Genomic DNA, 20,156 nt, shown 5'->3' on the forward strand with positions numbered 1-20,156 from the left:
ATTCGATGTTTTACATGTGCGTGTTTTTGTTTCACATGTTGGCCGGCAAACTAATGAAAAACACAGCTAGTTGTTATTGATGTAGAATTTAGTAAAGGTTTTAAGAAGGAAGAAGAAACAACATATATAACATATTAATATATAACATAACCCATTCATAACTCCTTTTGCCCACATTCTATATTTACTAATATAAGCAAACATATTACACATAAAAAACGACACTTGTATGCATTGTTATTCTTCCACATTTGACAAGGGTCAGAAACAGGAAGTCAATGGAAACCGCAGTACCCAACCCCGCCCACTTCTCCTCCCCTTTTGCCGCCAGAAACCCTTTGGCCTTTTCTAATAGGATGAATGAATGTCTCCATGACAATAGTTTCCCTGGACAACAAGTGATGCTCAGCGTGCTACCTCAGCAGCTCAATGCAACGCGGCAGGCGTACCAACCTTAGAGCCACCTGAGATAACACCAGCTTTGAGACCTTTGATATTTAAGGTAATATGTATTGCTGAAACAGTTGATACGACTTGAAAATGCAGTCTCGGTAACAGTTTGACAGGTTGTCAGCACTGTAGTTTACGTGTTAACCGTTAGATGGTAGTATCGTGTCCCTCACTAAAAGCACAAAGCGCAAGTGGGAAGAAATGTATTTTTTACAAATGTAAAAATATTCTTAGCAAAAATAAGAAGTGAACCCTGGGGCAACCTATCTCAACACGTGACTTCTGCAGAAAAGCAGACGTCACCTTTAACCTCCTAGCTATTCAAGAAACTTTATTGCTGTCCCAGTGCTTTTATTGATAAAGTTTGAATTTGAACCCCTGCTAACATCATGGCGACGGATCAAACTATGCACGGAGTTCCCCCTTCATTGTCTGCCAGAGTGGTTGGGTAGGTTGACAGCTGATTACTTGACTTTATCGCAGAATTTTTAATAACCTGGGGATTTATGTTTCCTTATGAAAATGGTCTCGTAACGTTGGGACGGTAGAGTCCAGACTAGCAATAGCATTAGCTTCCTGCTAGCTGTAAGTTGGCAGTGATGGTGTGTAGATATTCAAGCACAGGACGTTGTTTAGGTCAAACCAGAAATTTTATGGGTAAACAAAGATAAGCATGCGAAGGTAATATCACTCCAGGGAGTATACTTTTTGTATTCCACAAAGAAAAAGCTAAGCTTACAGATGGCTTATTAGCTAGTTAACTTGCAAATCAGTGCTGCAGTATAAAAGGGAGATATTCTTGGTTATATGTTTTCTCTGCAGGTCATTTGCTTATTTGACCGTTAGAGACAGACTACCCACCATCCTGACCAAAGTTGTTGACACAATTCATCGCAATAAAAACAAGTTTTTTGAGGAATACGGAGAGGTAAGACCACGTTCATTCAATTGAGGCAGTTATGAGGTTCACGTTAAGACTTGCGTTGGATTTTGCCGGTGCTTCCCCTTTATTTTCAACCAGGTGGGTATCCAGGCAGAGAAGCAAGCTATATCTCTGCTATCTAAGCTGAGGAATGAGCTGCAAACTGACAAGCCAGTGCTAGCACTGACAGACGGCCTACCGGACACAGATTCCTGGAACCAATACCTAGAGAGGCAGCAGAGACTGCAAGGTGACCAGGAGCCTGTCAGCTGGTTCAAGTCTCCCTGGCTTTACGTGGAGTGCTACATGTACCGTAGGATACACGAGGCGCTCTTGCTCAAGTGAGAAGCATTTATATGTTACAATGGAAGCTACTGTAGATGTAAACCCTGGAATTTTGTAATAACTTTTAGTATATTACTGAGGGATACTTTTATATACTGACAAAACCTTGGTACTGACTGATATAGTGGTGCATAGAAAAACAAAAACACAGTGGCATTGGTTAGTGGATAAATGATTTTGACCATCAACATCAACCTTGAGTTTCACAACCGGTGGACCTTCAGTAAATATGTTCCTCTGCCAAGGCTTGTATTTATCTCTTTGTTTGTTAGCCAGGTTAGACAAAAATTAACACAACTGAATTTCATGAAACTTTATGCAAAGGTACAATAGAAGACAAGGAAGCATCCACTTAGTTGTTGTGTAAATCCAGATCAGTTGCTTTGAAAATCTGAGCTCTATCTTTGGCAGAGGATATGCTCTCCAATTCCCCTTCTCATTTCTTTTTAGATTGTGTTTGTTTAGTTTTTGTTATGATTTCTGTTATGATTTTATTTCTTCTTTTATTTCAGTCCTCCCATCAGTGACTTTGATGTCTTTAATGAGGGAAAGACTCAGAGCTTTACTGAGTCTTCACAGGCTGTGATGTCCTTGTGTACGTACTTGGAGGGCATCAAGAACAACATAGACGAGCTGTCTAAGAATCCGCTGTTTGAGCATTTCAGCAAACTAATGCAGGTCAGTTCAATTTATGTCCTTAAAGCTATACATTTACAAGATTCTCAGTATGTAAGTTACTATTCTTTTTTTTCAATTTTCCATTTGTATTTATTTAAATTATTTATTTATTTATTTAAAACTTTGCTTTTTAGTATTTAAAAGTGAGTGATTCTGGCTACACCTGAGATGAATGGTCCTCTTGTGAATCCTTGTTGTGATTGGTAGCCTAATTTAAAATGAACCCACTAATACCAGTGGGATTAGACCTTCATAACTGCAATAAATGTGGTGCATTAGTTCTTGGAGATTTTATGTTTTACAGTATTCAGTTACTATTTATTGAATACATTTTGTGACTCTTTTAAGGTATCTCTGTGGGGAAACAAGTGTGATCTGTCAATATCTGCTGGCCAAGAGAACTCCCAGAAGACCAGTCCACTAGATTCCCTCTACAGCCTCCTGCCCTTCATCCTGGTGGATGACACCAAAAGGGTATGGTCAGCTCTTATTTCTGCGCAGAGGCCAAGGGAGTCAGGGAAAAACAATGCAGACAGAGTGGACATTGTTCTAGACAATGCTGGCTTCGAGTTGGTCACTGACTTGGTCTTAGCCGACTTCCTGGTTTCCTCTGGCCTTGCACGTCAGATTCATTTTCATGGCAAATCCATCCCGTGGTTTGTCTCTGACGTCACAGCTAAAGATTTTCAGTGGACCATTCGACAGGCCATGGCAACCAATCACAAGTGGGTTTCCAAATGTGGTGTTCAGTGGCAGAGGTACTTGAAAGAGGGAATGTGGTGCTATCATGATCATCCTTTCTGGACACAGCCCCATGAGTTCTGCGACATGGCAGCCGATGCTCCTGACCTGTATACAACCCTGCAGGGAGCAGACCTGGTGCTGTTTAAAGGCGATCTCAACTACAGGAAGCTGACTGGAGACAGGGACTGGGAGCACACAGTAAGCTTTGAAACTGCACTGCGAGGCTTTGGGCCTGCAACGCTGTGCAGCCTGAGGACTCTCAAGGCCAACATTCAGGTTGGTCTGCAACCGGGACAAGGGGAGAAGCTTACCTCCCAAGATCCAAGCTGGATGACTAGCGGCAAGTACGCTGTGATTCAGTTCCACAATCCAAAGTCAGAATAGTAAGGTTCAAATCAGGAACTCACTTTGATGACATGGGTTTAAAAAGAAGCTTCATAAGCAGGCGATACCTTTAAACCACTAGACACTTAAGTTAGGGGAATTGTTAAATGTTGTTTACTAGCACTTCATCAAGTTTGATTCAGAAACGCGCACAATAATTAATACTCAGTAATAATTTCATAAAAAGCCATCTCATATCAAAATTTCACCTCCTACATTTTATCCTACATGTGTAGTAAACCATGAATTTAGTCATACTGTTTACAGGTTAATGCTGTGAGCAATTACTGAGAAAAAATTGAGTATGAATTCTATAGCAGAAACAGTTTTGCATGCAGTTGTGAGAATGATGTAAATCTAACTTATAGTTTGTTTGGGTTTTTTTGTTGTTGTTGTTGTTGTTGTTTTTCTTTCTTTTTTTTATCTTTTTTTTTTATTCAGCTCAGGTTGTTTTACTCCGTGTGATTACAGCGAGTTAAGTTCACCAAAAGCAGATCATAACATTTTTTGAAAATTACATTGTTGTTGGAGCAGTGTAACAATAAGTGGCATGTGCTTGTTTTGCTTAAAATGGGAACCTGGACCTCTATCTCCATAGATAAAAGTGGATGTCTCTTTGCACATTGTCATGTCGTTTGTCACTTTTAGTAATCAACAGGTGATGTTAACTGGATCCCATAGTGCTGCTGGGTGAAAATGTTATTTTGATCATTTGTTTTGATTTAATAAATCACTACTATGACTCTGCTCTTTTTCCTTTTGTCGTACTTTACAAGCAAGAAAAATGTTTTTTGTTTTTTTTTGTATACTAATAGCTATTTTGTAAATTTGTCCATATTAAAATGAATGCATTTCTGAAAGTGCTATAACTAAATTTAAGGATATAATTCCTCCACTGTAACCTTCTTGAATACCACGTGCCAACACAGTGCAGAGTAGCTGCCTAAACTCTACATTATTGTAAGGACTTTACCATTATTATAGGGTCCTTTACCTTACAGTGTGAAGCACCTTGAGGTGACTGCTGTTGTGATTTGATCTTAAATTTGACCTGTATTTTTGGTCTTGCATGTAACAGTGTAACAGGAGAGTTTAATTTACATGTATACACAGCAAAATATAAAGACCCAGTTAACCTTAATGTTAAAACAATGAACAAATACATTTGTAAACACACAATCTCTTATAAGGTAGTCGGTTCACCAGGGTTGTGACTTTAGTCTGTATTTATAAGAGTGTTTTCCTGATGACCTTTCATTTACTCAGGTCGGGTTGGACCAAGAAAAATGGCCAACAAAACAGCTGGAAATGCTGCAGTATGTGCATTACAATTCAGAATGAGCTGTAACAACACTGGCATAATTTAGGCTGCTCTGATGCTTTGTGAATGTGGTACCTTATGAAAATGAGGCCTTATTACTGCAGGAAGCATCTTATCTTGAATCATTTAGGTGATTTAGCTGTTTCATTTCTCACCCTTCATTTTCTTTTCCCCTGGTGTAACAATGTCTTCATTTTACTCTAGGGAAAATAGAAAAAATCATCAGGGCCACTTGTTTTCCACTTGACCTGACATGTCCTGAAAATTGGGCTGTTTACACAAGAAAGATGTACCACAGAGAAAGGAAAATTAGGGCTCCGTGTCAAGTTTTCTCCCCCACTTGGTGGTAGCCATTAATTATTGCATGAGAACATGTTTGACTTTATAAATTTCTCACATAAATTACAACTTGTCTCACTTGAGTAGCAAGAAGACGTGAATTCAAATGGCCCAAATAATTTTTGTGCGTCTTTCTGTCATTGACTCCGAAATCTGTAAACAGTTATTTTTTACATTTGATTTTTTTTATTTTTTATAATTGAAGTCTTTATTTGTTTTTAACATTTCACAACACTAAAACAAACAAAACAACCAACAAACAACAACAGAAAAACCCCCAAAATAAAATATAATAAAAAAAACAAAAAAAAACCAAACAAACAAAAAAAAACAAAACCCAAATCAGTTAACTCAAATCTTTAAGTCATTCCCTTACTGAGTGCCTACACAAACAAACAGTGCAGCAAGCGTACAACATGACTAAAGATAATTGCCCTGACCAAATAAGTTCCAACCATCTCAGCCAAAAACACGTCCCCACGATTTGTCAAAACCCTCCCTATCATCATTAATCCTAGCCAAGAGTTTTTCATACGACACCATTTTCAGTATAGTTTCTTTCCACCTATTATATTCTGGAGGAGACGGTTCCTTCCATACACTGAGAATAACTCGAGCCGCTGCGATAACCCCCACCTTTATAACCACAAAGTCATATTTTGAAACCCCAGGTAATACTGACCGATCCCCTAATAAGCACAGTCTTGGTGACAGGGGTATCATCAAACCAATCCACCTTCCTATTTTGTCCAATACTTTTTGCCAAAAGGGATAAACTTTCCCACATTCCCAAATAGCATGCATAAATGTCCCTGGATCTGATCTACATTTCCAGCATACATTACTGGGACTAATTCCCATTCTATAAAGTTTGGATGGAGTGAAGTACCATCTGTGTATTAATTTATACTGAGTAAATTTACCCCTGGCCTCTCTTATATATTTATCAGAGAATGACAAAATTCTGCGCCAGTCTTCTTTAGAAATTGCACAACCCAGATCCCTCTGCCATATAACCCTCAAGTTTTCACATATCTCTTTTTTTGGATTGTTAAACAGTTTGTAGAAAACCGCTGTTTACATTTGATTTTTATCAACAGTGGTTGGTCGGTCCCTTGGCTTTGTTTTTGTACACATAGTGTTCTGCTTCGCCTGTGATTTGAACGGATAAAGTGATGATTAACTGGTCCATGCTGTGGATCTGTAACTTATATCAACCTTCCCTTAATGGAATGTGACTCAGAAGGTATCTTTTAAAATTTCTCTCAGATTTATTGCAATTTTTAACGAGAAGAAATAAATGTGAAGCATAAAAATGATTATCAATCTCTTCATTGGGGATTGATTGTGTAATTACTCGCTGTCAGAAAGAGATTTGACCTCCTGCTTTGTTTGCTGTGTTATGGTGACCTGGCACTTAAACGCACCACGGTTATCGATTTGGCTGTATCTTTAATTTGTTTATCCTTTTTTTCAAACCTTTCCACTGTTCCCATTGTGTTCAATGAGCTCAACTAAATGCCTGTGAGGCAAGCAGAGCCAGTACATTGTACGGGACATAGGAGGATGCTTCGTTTGTAAGTGGTGAGTAGTAGTATAGTAGTAGTAATGGTAGATTGTGGTTTTCTTTCAGCCTCTGCTGTTGTTGTTGTAAACTGTCCACAGTGATTTCTTTAAATCTCACTGCAAATAGACTGGCAGTACATCACATCTGTCCTGTGCTGCTATCGGCTGAGCAAATAATGAATAAGCAGTCAACTTTTCTCAGCAAAACAGGTGCAACCAGTGACAATTCTTCCATATTACACAAATGACGAGTGGGAACTGTGGCACGCATGAGAAGACACGAGTTGTTTGTGAATGACTATTTTTTCTCCCTCTGTCCCACCAGCCTTTCTCCCTCTCACACTTTGGTGAAGATGTATTAGAAAAGAAGGAGGTGCTTTGCTGACAAAAAATAAATAAAATACAGGAAGAGTTGTTTAAAACTCTTTTTATTTTGTTCTTTTGGAGCTTAGTGACCAGAAGCTGAAGGCAGACACAAAAAAGCTGAATAACAGTGGAGCTTTCAAGTTGTCTGACAAGCTTTGTTGGAGAGAAGAGACCCAGAGAGCAAGTGAGGGGGAAAAAATAAAGAGAGGGAGAGCAACACTCCTCTCCACTCCCCCTCCCAACAAATGGGAGAGCCAGTCTAAATCATGTTGCTTATCACTGCTGTTGTGCTGTGATGTTGCTCAGGCAGAGCCCAGCGCAGAGCAGACAGCCGTGCGGACCAGTACTCAGACCCAGGGACAGCCCAGCCTCCTCAGAGCTGGAGCCCCACTCTCCAACTCGCGTCTCGCCATCGCTGCGTGCCCCCCTCTACGACATGTACCCCGAAGAGAGCCGGGGGTCTGGAGGGGTAGCCACTGTGGACTTCCTGGAAGGGTCTTATGACTATGCCGCCCCCACCCCTGCCCCGACTCCTCTTTACAGCCACTCCACCACTGGCTGCTACTCGGCTCCTCTGGACGCTCACGGACCACCGTCCGATGGCAGTCTTCAGTCCCTGGGCAGTGGGACAACCAGTCCACTTGTGTTTGTGCCCTCCAGCCCACGGCTGAGCCCCTTTATGCACCCGCCCAGCCACCACTATCTGGAAACCACTTCAACACCCGTCTACAGGTGAGGAAATGCAGTTTTTTTTTCTGGTGGAGAAAAGTGACAGGAAAAAAGTGAATGGAATTATTACCCCCTTCTGACACATTTAATTATTTGTCTGGCAATGGCACATCCAGGGCTTGGTTTTGATTGTTTGGCAGTTGTGTTTGTGCAAAAGTTTGGTGATTATGCAAGCGTAACATGATAAGTACAGTCAAAACCAGTTCATCAGGTATGCTGCTTCATTGCGACAGCTGTAGCTGCCTCTATCATGTCTTCATTATAAATTTTAGGTGACTATACCATAAAGAAAGGAATTAAGCCCGGTGTTTTCTGGCATTTATTTATTTAATTGGTGTGTTCTACCAGGGGACAGTAGAACAAAATATTACTGGAAAACTAAATTCAGAATTTGTAATTAGTGAATTATGGCAGTGACATTCAGTTGGGTCCTGTAAATGCCGTTATAACAGAACAATTATATAACCACATTGTTTTTATTCTCTTGCTTTATACAAAACATAACTATTATCTCTGAGGAAAGGATCAAGCTTTGTCCTGGTCTCTAATTCCAGAGATTAAGGACTTTGTTAAGGACCTTGAAAAGGGAACAATACGTAAGAACAACAGACGCACACACACAGTTTGTTTCCTGCCTCAGGTGAAAAATAAAACTCCGCTCCTCCTGTCAGCTGCTGTCGTATTAAAGTCGTTCTGATAAGATTTGATTAATCACTAAATGACTTGCCTAACATTTTCAGGGAAAAGAAAATGTTCCATTTTTTGGCAAAAATATCCAGATGTATTATTTGATTAACTCTGCAACTGAGCTTTATCTTTATGAAAACAAAAGAAATTACCAAATTAAAATTCATGGCGTGTTGCAGGTCCAGCCATCAGCCGGTTCCCAGAGACGACCAGTGTGGTACCCGTGATGAGGCATACGGCGTGGGCGAGTTGGGAGCTGGAGCTGGGGGGTTTGAAATGACCAAAGAGACGCGTTTCTGCGCTGTGTGCAGTGACTACGCGTCTGGATACCACTATGGGGTGTGGTCTTGTGAGGGCTGCAAGGCCTTCTTCAAGAGGAGCATCCAGGGTAGGTAGTCTGTCTGCTTTATCTGTTTGTCATCAGTAGATATAAAAGGATTGCGCTATATTTTGTGAAACACTACAGATCAACTACAGTTGATTAAATTAGGAAACTGTCTAAATCATGGGCTTTATTGTGTCTGTCATAGAAAATAACAGTATTGAAGAACACAGTGCACTAAAGTAATTGGCTTCTTAACTTTGAGTGCTATCAAGCAGAAAAGACATAGTGTCCTGTCCTTCAGCCAAAGACATTAAATATGGGTTAATTTATGACATGGGGAAATCTAAAGAACATTCCTGACAGGAAGTTTGGATGTTGTTGGCTCATTTTACAGAAGTGAACGACCTGTAATGTTTACAGAAAAATAAGCAGCCTAATTGGAGTTGAATACTGTTGGGTTAAAGGAGGAGACGGAGGGAGGACGCATGTCAGAAAGTGGACATTGTGAAACTGAGAGACAATTTAGGTTTCAGTCCATTTATTTATTTTCATTTGTGAGACATCAACTGTTTTCCAAACTCTTTGTGCTGTTGCCCCTATGTGTGCAAACCAAAACTCAGTGTGCTTGGTGTCTGCGTCATGTTTATGATTTGATGCGGTTTGTGCATTGATGCAAAGTCGTGCAATGAAAGAGCGCTCAAGAAGAAACCAATTGTCTCCATGGCAATGACAAAGCCAAGATGCCACGTTTTAATTTGCTCCATCTCAGATTCATTTAGAATGGGGAATAGAGTGCACCTGGCTACTAAATAACCTAAATCTGAACTGCACACTGAAGTGGGTAGCTGAAAGTAATAGATTTTCTTTCATCTCAGGTCACAATGACTATATGTGCCCAGCGACAAATCAGTGCACCATTGACAAGAATCGGAGGAAGAGCTGCCAGGCTTGCCGTCTTAGGAAGTGCTACGAAGTGGGCATGATGAAAGGAGGTGAGGGTGAACACCAGCAGAAGAAAGATTCTCCACCTTTTGCACGTTTTAATTTTTTGTAAAATCGTGTAAAGAAATTCTATTAATAATTTTTTTTTAACAAAAATTACACTCTTCTTTATAAATTTAAAAACTGATTGTCTTGCTGTGGAAAAACTTGGCACAAACATGAGGCTGCTGTTGGATCCAGATAAGCTTGAGACTAACTTTAACATGACCTTGAAGAGATTTCCTCTTAAGGAGTACAACTGCTCAGTCACATTTTTGTTTTCATACTTCCTGAATCACTCAGTAGTCCAAAAGAATCTGCGCATCTGTGGTAAGACGTGGCAAAACATGAAGTTATTTTTGAACAATGTGGGGGAAAGAGTGAAGTGATTTATCTACACACCCGTGACTACTTGTTTGTTTTTTCCCTCTTTTTTTGTATCATGATGTTATTTCATCCTTGGTCTGTCCTCAAGGTATGCGTAAGGACCGCGGACGTGTTTTGCGGCGTGAAAAACGACGGGCCTGCGACAGAGACAAACCAGCCAAAGACCTGCCACACACAAAGGCGCCCCCTCATGATGGAAGGAAGCATGCAACGAGCAGCAGCAGTACAAGTGGTGGAGGAGGAAGATCCTCTTTAAATAGCATACCTCCTGATCAGGTGAGGAAATAGTGAGCATCTACAGCAGGTTTTTATGAAAGTCCACTATCAGGTTTTATTGATTTAGGGGGAAATTTTGATTGTCATCCAGGTGCTCCTCCTGCTCCAGGGTGCTGAGCCTCCAACCCTGTGCTCTCGTCAGAAGATGAACCAACCCTACACGGAGGTCACCATGATGACCCTACTCACCAGCATGGCCGACAAGGAGCTGGTTCACATGATCGCATGGGCCAAGAAGCTTCCAGGTAGGAATTAATCTAAAGTATAGCAAAGAAGAATTTAAAGAAGCAACAATTAAACATTAAGACAAGAGCAGCAATAGACAGTATCCAGAGGGTGTTCATAGAATGGCTGTGTTAGTTTACCAGATACATCTTAGCCTGAAGTCTTCTTTGACTCTTTAGGATATTCCAAGGATCTGGTGATGTTCATCAACAAAAATCCTCTCTGTAAGACGAAGAAAAAATATTACAGCACTGTAATAATTTATAGATTAAATGTCTAACAGGCCCTGAAACTGTGGCTTACATCACAAAATGACAAATGACCACACATAAAATGATCAGGTTTAGTTGTATGTGTATGGCAAAGTGATGCCTTTACGATCTATTTTAATAAAATGTTTCCAGTAATCATGCAAGTGCTACAGTATCCTATTGTTTATTGTTAAATAGTTATAGCACATCAGTCTACAACATGTGCATAAATGTGAGGTCACATGCAAATTATGTGCGCCATTTCTTTGGAGCATCGTGACATCTAATAAAAAATCTTGGAAAAAAATCCCTTAATCGTGCACAGACGTAATGTGTGAAGTTGCAGTCGTGTGTGTGTTGTTGTCAATTTGACTTCTTAGGAAACAGCGAAGAGATGGGAGACCTCTGTAGTAAAAGTACACATAAGCCCCCCACACAAATACAGAGCCATTACAGAAATAGTAGTTACAGTCATCACCTTTGAGAGGATTGTTTGGTCAATCTGCAGGCACCCCATAGAGCCTAAATGCAGTATAAGACACATCACCCTTTTTACATGTGCTCTCACACACACACAAACCTGGCAGGGAGGTTTAAAACCCAGATTTTGAGGCATTACAACCTTGTGTGTCACTAAAAGCCCAAAGATACCCAACTTTAATTGCAAGAGGTTCCAAACATTGTACAGGGGGCACAATGGGGGAGATTGGCTGTAATTATATATGAATTTAACCCAGCTGATTGCCAGCAATAAAGCTTCTTTTGTGAGCAGAGATTGCAGATGATATATTCAAGTAGATTTTCTCTGGCTTAAAACAAGAGTGTGGATGTTTTAGTCATTTTTGAGTGGGTTGAAGGTGAGCAGGAGACATTAATATTCTATTACTTGTCCTGGTTAAAAAGCACAGATATTCTGAGTAGACTTATCTACTTTTTTTGTTTTTAATTTCTGAGTACAGAATAATGGCTGAAACTACTAATGGCTAATATTTGTAGTGAAGATTTTTATTTTGCTTTTATCTGTGAGTCTTCTGGCTAAAGGCCTTATTTTGTTTCAGGACGGATGCTTCAAATGCTCAGAATTGTTAAATCTGCTGGGTGTGGTTGAGATTGCCTGCATGGCATCAAAAATTATCATCACGACGTGCTTTGTATTTTGTGTTTCTAGGTTTTCTGCAGCTGTCTCTTCACGATCAGGTGCTGCTGCTGGAGAGCTCGTGGCTGGAGGTGTTGATGATCGGGCTCATTTGGAGGTCCATCCACTGTCCTGGCAAACTCATCTTCGCACAGGACCTCATCCTGGACAGGTAGCGAGGGATACTTCCCTAATTTTCACCTTGGTATCCTTTCTCATCTCGCTGTCCCTGCTATTCCAACCTATTTCTCTTTCTTTCTCTATCTCAGACACATCTTAAGGGTGATACATCAGCATTGTAAATTTTCCATTTCACACTTTGCCAGGCATTGTGCCATCCCAACATGTCTGTCACACGGTGAAAGACTAATTACATGTTCCCCATGGAGAGGAGAGCAGCCTCTTTCCTACCTGAAATACCCCGTCATCATTACAGTGCTGAGCTTGCAGCCAGGAAAGAGATTTAATCAAACCCTCAATACAAGGAATGATGGAAAATGAAGAAAGATGGAGTGAGAGATGACAGTGAGAGAGAGATAGAGCTAAATGATGAACAGAGAGGACGAGAAAATAGAGATACGGGGGAGACACGGCTGTTTTCTGCTTTGCAGGCACAGCCTGTTCCCTCCATTTCCCGCCATGTTAAGAGTAAACAAGCTGGCCAAAGCACAGTATCTACCTCAGAGAAAAAGAGAGAGGCAGAGACAGATCGAGGGATGAGGGATGAGGGAGACCTGCGGGCAGACAGAGCTTTTACCCTCTGATGTGCCTGATGGTCCCATTTGATTCAAAAGTGTATTAGAGAGTATGATCTCTAAAACCTGGTCCCTGTATGAGTGTCCTCTCCAATTGGACTTGATGACTAAAATGCTGTTGGACCAGGGTTGGCAAATTCCCTCAGCTCTGTGCCATCCAACTTTAACTTGCACTCCAGCCACATTATCCATCTTTCCATCACCTTTCAACTGTGTGGACAAATGGAGCCTTGCAGCCATTCAGTCCATTAGTTGTTTATCTGGTTGCTTGTTTGATAGTTTGATGGTGCTCTTCTCCTTCTGCACTAAAGCGGTGATCTGCTTTTGTTAAAATGTGACTTTTTGGGTAACTTGTGTGATCTTGATATTGTTTTTCTTCCTGCATGACACATTAATTCATTCTGCTGTCCAGGACTGAAGGCACATGCGTCGAGGGCATGGCCGAGATCTTCGACATGCTGCTGGCCACAGTGTCCCGCTTCCGGATGCTCAAGCTCAAACCTGAGGAGTTTGTCTGTCTCAAAGCTATCATTTTGCTAAACTCTGGTAAGACACCGTGTTAACGTGACCTCCTTGTGAAAGCATTTCAAAGAGAGAGAGAGACCAAACTGATACCTGAAAACATCGAAGGACACTTCACAAATAAAAGGATCCGCTCCCTAGTTCATTTATTTATTTATTTTCTAATATCCACTCCGTTTTGTTCACAAGAACGCCACACCAAAGGTTTGTGTATCTGCTCCTGAGAGTAAATATTGAACAGTGTCAAACTACACCCACAGAGGTAAAGCTCTCAGTGCTGCGCAGACAGATTAGGCGAACAGAGCGTTCTGGAGAGATCTGTACCGTCAATAACCAATAGCTGTTCCCATGACAACATGAGACAGCACAGAGGGCTGTGTTTGCCCCGGAGATTGAGGTATTCTATAAGAGAAGTCTGAAATACCAGTGAAATGACACTACTGGCTCAGCTGCTGGAGCGGGATGAACTTTAGATTACTGAGATTGCCGTGCGTCATCTTAAGCATGTGGATCAGATCCTTTTTCAAATAAAAATTTAGACGTTTCTTCATTGTAAGAAAGCTGAGTATTGTTAAGGAAGCTCCATAATTTTCTTCTCGGACTCAACTAGAGGAGCCACGCCTTGATCTGAAACGAGCTGTTTTAGCGCACCTTCCTTTAATGCTGCAGGCACACTGGGGAAAACAGCGGATGAAGACTGCAGCACAGTAACCAAAATTATTGTGGCGGCTTGCAATGATCTCATGATTTTGTCGGCTTTGAAATGGTTGGGGTCCAGATCCTGGACCACTCGTAGATGTTGACGTGTCGCTTTTAAGGCGGCAATAAAACCTCAACAACACGCAGTCAGTCTGCTATCAGTTTGCTACCGAATGGGGTTGAGTCGGCGATGATATGCAATCTGTTTGTGGTAACACAGCAATTATCTTTCAATTCAGTTTTATTTATATCAAGCCAAATCACAACAACAGTTGCCTTTTAAGGTGCTTTATATTGTAAGATAAAGACAAACAAAGCTGTGTGCCTGAGATGACCAGAAATATCTTGTCTCACTGATGACATCATACGGAATGAACAGTAGAAAAAACGAAACCTCTAAAACGGGGCATTTAAGCTTACAGTGACATCCTTATTTAAACTTTTGTGTTTTTTTGTGAATATTGCAAGAAAAACATGTTTGAAAAGATTAGTTCAAGAGAAAAAACGAGCTTTAGACAGAAAGTTGGCAGTGAGCTGATGATGTCTTGGTCTCTTAGGTGCCTTTTCTTTCTGCACTGGCACAATGGAGCCCCTTCACGACAGCGCGGCAGTGCAACACATGCTGGACACCATTACCGATGCGCTCATATTTCATATCAGCCAATTGGGGTGCTCGGCTCAGCACCAGTCAAGAAGACAGGCCCAGCTGCTCCTGCTGCTCTCCCACATCAGGCACATGAGGTAGAACTCAAAACACTGTGAGAAAATTTCTAGTTTCAGTCGCCCTAATGTGATGACGGTAACAGTGTGAGGAAGGTTTTAAACACATTGTAAAATCTAACAGAGACTCTAGGTTGCAGAATGCAGTGTTAGAAAGCAGGTGAGGTCACCATCTCTCTTTGGTTACACTCCCTGCAGCAACAAAGGCATGGAGCACCTCTACAGCATGAAGTGTAAGAACAAAGTGCCTCTGTATGACCTGCTGCTGGAGATGCTGGATGCTCAACGCATCCATCGCCCAGTCAAACCATCTCAGTCCTGGTCCCAGGGTGACAGAGACTCTCCCAACACCAGCAGCACCAGCAGCAGCGGCGGGGGTGGTGGCGATGATGAAGGCACCTCCTCGGCTGGTTCCAGTTCAGGACCTCAAGGCAACCACGAGAGCCCGAGGCGTGAGAACCTGAGCAGAGCGCCCACAGGTCCAGGTGTCCTGCAGTACAGGGGGTCCCATTCCGACTGCACCCGCATCCTATGAAGGTTTAAAGTCATTTTTATGGATGGTTTGTGCAGAGAATTTAAAAAAAAAGGGGTTGGTGAATTAAAGATGGTGGTTATAGTCGAGTTTGCATGAGAGAATATTTATAAATGAGGTGATTTTTATAGCTGTTTAGTGAGAACCTTCTCATTGGAATTGCACAGCAGTCTGAATTTCAGTGCTGTCAGCCTTGTACACTGCCTTTAATGATACCTGTGATTTTCAATCAGCTTTCCAGTACCGCTTATCATTTCCAAAACAGCAGATGTTTAATGTGGTGCTCTGTTAGCTACGGTGATTTCAAACAATGAGCAGCTAATCTTTCTGTTTATTCGACTCGACCAAAGTGCACTTCCTCTGTGATTTAAGAGGCTGATGGGCATTATTTTTTCATATAAAGGAAATAAAAGAGAAAGAATTACGCAGGAAATGATGGTAAAACTAGTTCAAATGAACGTGGAATTCGTTGTGCTTAGATGCCGGTATTGTTAAAAAATAGATATCAGGTAATGTGGGTGAGCGCACCCAATTTTCTCTCAGATATATCTGAGAAAAAATATTTTAGTGATGGCAATTTTGAAGTGAGGAGTGGGAGAGGATGTATCTGTTGAATTTTAAGTTGGCAGAAATTGTGCGATCGAGTCCTAAATATCAGTTGGCTGTTTGTTGGGTAACGTCTGTGTACAGGAGGATTGTTCTCTGTGCTAACCTACGTCAAATCCTTTTTCCTTACTCTCTTATGTGGCCGTCCGTGTTCACTGTGCACGTGTGTGGTTAGCAGAGAGACTACACGCTGAAACAGGTAATAACGGTGTTAAAAAGGAAGTCTCCAAAATGAATATACGTCAACCTAATTTCTGTTTAAATTGCAGAATTTGATGCAGCTGAAGAAATGAAACACCTAAAAGGAAGTTTATCAGATTTTTTTTCTCTTTTAGTTGGCTTACAAATTCCTGAGGTCACGTATTCAAACTGTTTTTGGGTCTGACTAACAGCCTGAAATGGTTTCAACACACAGTGAGGACAAATTTAACAGCCAGCTTGCCAACTTTAGATTAGCTGCAACAGTGCAGTCAGCCTGGGGGTTGTTTAGCCTCTGAATAATTTGCTACAACATGCCACTCAATGTTTTAGGCTTAAAATCTTGCATCAGATTAAATGCACATTTTGGACTGCATAGAGTATACCAATATACGTTACATATTGGTTGCACTGTGCAAAAGTCTTGATTCGACCCTCGTTTGTTTTTATTTTTCTAGGAAAATGAGAAATAGATGCAGGGATTTGTTGGAACCTGTGAAAACAAGCATAAAAATACAGTATATAAGGTAAAAACAGCGTTTGTACAGATGTAATGAGCTTGAAAGTCAAGATTTGCTCTAACCACGTTTATTTTTTAAAGCAGCCTTAACTGGCTTAGGCAAACTTTCTTGTGATTTCTTTAAGTAGTCTTCAGGAATAGTTCTCTAGGCTCATTAAAGGACATTCAAAACTCTTCTTTGAATGTTGGCTGCTTTTTGTTCTCTTGTCTATGAAGACGACCCCACACTGTTTTGATAATTAAGGTCCGGGCTCAGGGAGAGACGCTTTCCAGATAGTATCAATCCCTTATGCTACTTTTGTGCATTCACAATTCCTTCAATTTTGAGAAGATCTCCAACCCCACTGGCTGAAATGCAGCCCCAAAACCCTGACAGAACGTCCACTCACACTCTCTGTTGTTCCTCTCTCCTGACCTTCTCTGCACATATTTAAAATGAATTGAACCAAAAGTTTAAAGTTTGGGTTTATCAGCTCTTTTATCAGAAGGACTTCACTTTCCCTTACTGTTCATCTGCTAATCAGAAATATTACTTCTTCTTTTGTCCTCCAGCTTTTAAGTTTCCGGAATTTTGCAAACCCTGTTGGGATACGCTGGGATACGTTTTTGGGAAATAGCTCTTTCGGAATCACCTTGTTGTTGCCAAAATACTATTGTCTGCCTGCCAAACTGTGGTATTCTTGGTATTTTTGATATATTTGGCAAAAGAAATGGGAACAAATGATGATTAAATCTTTGCAACAGGATGCTAGCAACAAAGCTCAGGGGAGTTTAAAAGTGCTGCTTTGCTAAATTGTCTGTACTGTTTAGACACAGCACTGGTCCATCTCTTGAGTTAGGTGCCTTTTTTTATGCTTAATTGATTTATGGGTTAGTGTTAAAGAAAAAAATATGGTGTGAAAGAACCAATGTCCAAAGAAAAACCGAAAGACCTTCAGAAAGGTCAGAAAACTGAAATTACAAGGAGGTTTGGCTCCTTGGAAGCAAAATATATATAATACTTGTGTACACTGTAGATTAGTGTAAAAATGTCTTGGATGCCCTGGAACTCAGGTCAACACATTTTTTTTTAAACACAATGAGATACGATTTTTCAAACGAGGTTTTAGTGACTTCTTGTTTGCACCATCATTGGCTGTTTCAGTGTATGAGGCCCCGGCTCTGCCTGCTTCCTTCCTTCCTCTTTTTCTCTCTACGTTAATAAAGCCGATGCACACAGCACTCTGCTCACTAGGTGTACCTTTCTCTTAATTTTGTTTGCAGTCACACGGCATCTGATTAACTGCACACAGTCACACTTGGGAAGCAGGGATGAGTCCGTATTTGACACCTTTTGCTCAACTGATGGTTTGCTAGTTGCGTTTTTAACTAATTGTTTTATTAATCCAGTTGCATTTGGGGGACATTAAATGTTTTTACCCAGCCTTTAGTTTGTTGATGCAAAAAATAAGTACTTTAACACAGGAGCCAAGCTGACTCCAGAAAAAAAATAAAATAAAAAAATAAAGCAACTGAATCTGGGATCAAAACACAGCTTCTGTAGCGATAGATACGAGTCTGGCTGCTATTCTGCGTGCTTTCAATGCAAAATGCTGCCAGCCCAAACATGAAATTACCTGCAACCTGTGATGAGTGGAAACTGCAGGCAATTATAATTTATGTTGCCACGGGAGAAGCATTAAAAAAAGAGGCAGCTGCAGATTTGTGTCATTTGAGAGACGTGTGGAAAGCCTCCACACAGGATCAAAACATCAGATTTGGAAGTGTAAATCCAGCCAAACCTGCCTTGACTGTCGTTTGTTTACTGTGCATACAAATAAAAACAACAAGCATTGTTCATCACCGCCTTTCTCCTGACTCGATTTTCTCCAAATCAAAATCCACAGAAGTAAATATTTCATGTTTTATTACTTGCAAAGAGGGTATTCTCCATGAAGTTGGCATTAGCAAACTGTACATACATAAATAACCATTTTCATATTTAATTTTTTTTTAAACAGATTCAGATGTCTCATCACCGCAGAATAATAATCGCAGTTATTACAAAGCACACTATTTCATGTCACAGCCGTCTACTAAAACTACCAGTGATTGTTTGGCCTTCGTAAAAGCGAGAGACTTTCAAGTGCATGCTCAAACTGAAAGATAAAAAAATAACTGCCTGTACTCAAAGGCATTTCAAACAATGATATACAAATGAGAGCTCATCCTCTTTTTTTTTTTTTCATTTTTGTCCCAGTTGATAAAATACTAAAATTTAAAAAAAAAAAGAAAAAAGTACAAGCCTTGGCTTTTGGAGAAAGAAGTCTGCCATCTTGGCTGGAGGGCATCAGTGCAGTACCTTCAGACAGTGCTCGTGTCAGTGCTTTACGTGCAGGTTTTAGACTTCATTTCCAAATTGACAGGCAGGTCCTTCTGAAACGAGTCATCCTGGGGAAAAATACTTCTGCTGACCTGATTCTGTGCGGTTTTGGTCTTTTTTTTCCTCAGTCGATGTTCAAACGTGAGTCTGAAACTAATCTCTTCAGACCCAAGGCTGTAAATAATCTGCTACTCTGACGGCAGGCCTGCTCTTAAAATTTACAATATCCCCCCCACTCACAGTGGGGCTTCAGCTTAATCAATGCTAACAATCTAGTAACAGATTGAACACTAAATAAATAGTAGCAGCACTTGATATAATGGACAAAAATGCACAGTCGACTTTGGCTCCCAACATACAGTATATAAATAGTGCTTTGTTTTTCAACGATTTCGCAGGTTTCTCCAGAAACCTTAAAAATAAAATACTTATTTAAGTTAAAACGACATGAATTTTTTCTCTTTTTTTTTTTCTGGGGGGGGGAGTATCCAGAGTGTTTTTGTTGTTTGTTTGTTTTTTTAAAGGGTTGAGGTGACTCAGGTGAGTGGGTGGGTGTGCAATGTTTTGTGACAGCAGTCTTCATGTCACCTCTGAAATACTTCATAATACATCCCCAGCAAGGGGGAAGAGTTTGTTCCTTTAGGGCACAGGGTGAATAGGAAACATTCACATGAGTCAGTGGAGTCCTTGGCAAAGCAGTAGGTAGATTTAAAAAAAATAAATACAAAAATCAGCTGCTCCTCATATGGGTGGAGGTCCGTTGGTGTAGCGCAGCATGGGATGGAAGGAGCGAGCGAAGTTGTTGGCGTGGTGGCAGCTGTAGTCCTCCTCCGTCATGGGAACCAGACAGGCCAGGCCGATGAGGAGCAGGAGGAGCAAGTGGACGGGGAGCGCTGCCCTGAGGACCCGCAGCAGGAAGGACTTATCCTTTGAGGAGGAGGAGGAAGCTGATGAAGTGACGTCTGAGAGGTCAGAACGGGAGGAAACGCAGCCAGCGGCGCCTGGTGATCTGCTCCGGCTGCAGGAAGACCCAGACAAAAATTAAACACTGCAGAGAGTGGGGCTCAGATCACTAGTTGTTTTTTTTTTTTTTTTTAATTTGTGCTAAAACTGCTTTATAGTGAAAAATGC

The 20,156-nt window shown here is 40.9% G+C and overlaps 3 protein-coding genes across 6 annotated transcripts in view; 2 read left to right on the forward strand and 1 right to left on the reverse strand.

Moving 5' to 3' along the window:
* Positions 1-518: 518 nt before the first annotated feature.
* Positions 519-4,270, forward strand: dcph1 (damage control phosphatase 1). The gene is made up of 5 exons (XM_085431936.1): positions 519-898; positions 1,273-1,378; positions 1,472-1,713; positions 2,230-2,395; positions 2,744-4,270. The coding sequence occupies exons 1-5, from the start codon at positions 840-842 to the stop codon at positions 3,521-3,523; spliced, it is 1,353 nt and encodes a 450-aa protein (XP_085288062.1). The 5' UTR covers positions 519-839; the 3' UTR covers positions 3,524-4,270.
* Positions 2,806-16,839, forward strand: esr1 (estrogen receptor 1). Of its 4 annotated transcripts, XM_085431933.1 has the most exons (12): positions 2,806-2,869; positions 7,422-7,847; positions 8,711-8,919; positions 9,732-9,848; positions 10,313-10,500; positions 10,592-10,745; positions 12,145-12,283; positions 13,279-13,412; positions 14,645-14,828; positions 15,006-15,344; positions 16,121-16,144; positions 16,215-16,252. In XM_085431933.1, exons 1-10 carry the CDS (start codon positions 2,856-2,858, stop codon positions 15,340-15,342), a joined length of 1,902 nt encoding a protein of 633 aa, XP_085288059.1. In that variant the 5' UTR covers positions 2,806-2,855; the 3' UTR covers positions 15,343-15,344; positions 16,121-16,144; positions 16,215-16,252. The 4 variants fall into 4 exon arrangements, with proteins under 4 accessions (XP_085288059.1, XP_085288058.1, XP_085288057.1 ...); XM_085431932.1 differs by having other exon boundaries at positions 16,121-16,839; XM_085431931.1 differs by lacking the exons at positions 16,121-16,144; positions 16,215-16,252 and having other exon boundaries at positions 15,006-15,428.
* A 1,713-nt stretch (positions 16,840-18,552) lies between these two features.
* The window catches only part of syne1a (spectrin repeat containing, nuclear envelope 1a), a 130,622-nt gene continuing 129,018 nt past the window's right edge, over positions 18,553-20,156 (reverse strand). Inside the window, exon 147 of the mRNA XM_085431938.1 lies at positions 18,553-20,043. Within this exon, the coding sequence (XP_085288064.1) occupies positions 19,767-20,043 (277 nt within the window). The 3' untranslated portion in view covers positions 18,553-19,766. The remainder of the gene's footprint in view (positions 20,044-20,156) is intronic.

Source organism: Copadichromis virginalis, linkage group LG15, assembly GCF_057382275.1.
Source record: "Copadichromis virginalis isolate Kocher_CV1m ecotype Utaka linkage group LG15, C_Virginalis_male_GT1.1, whole genome shotgun sequence".
NCBI classification, from domain to species: Eukaryota; Metazoa; Chordata; class Actinopteri; order Cichliformes; family Cichlidae; genus Copadichromis; species Copadichromis virginalis.

What these genes read in the sequence shown, in the direction of transcription:
- dcph1 (XM_085431936.1), top strand. Translation starts at nt 840, where the DNA reads ATGGCGACGGATCAAACTATGCACGGAGTTCCCCCTTCATTGTCTGCC. An exon ending in CACGAGGCGCTCTTGCTCAA is followed by an intron (nt 1,714 to 2,229) that starts GTGAGAAGCATT and finishes CTTTTATTTCAG; the next exon opens with TCCTCCCATCAGTGACTTTG. An exon ending in ATTTCAGCAAACTAATGCAG is followed by an intron (nt 2,396 to 2,743) that starts GTCAGTTCAATT and finishes GACTCTTTTAAG; the next exon opens with GTATCTCTGTGGGGAAACAA.
- esr1 (XM_085431932.1), top strand. An exon ending in AGTGGGCATGATGAAAGGAG is followed by an intron (nt 9,849 to 10,312) that starts GTGAGGGTGAAC and finishes TCTGTCCTCAAG; the next exon opens with GTATGCGTAAGGACCGCGGA. An exon ending in CAGGACCTCATCCTGGACAG is followed by an intron (nt 12,284 to 13,278) that starts GTAGCGAGGGAT and finishes TCTGCTGTCCAG; the next exon opens with GACTGAAGGCACATGCGTCG.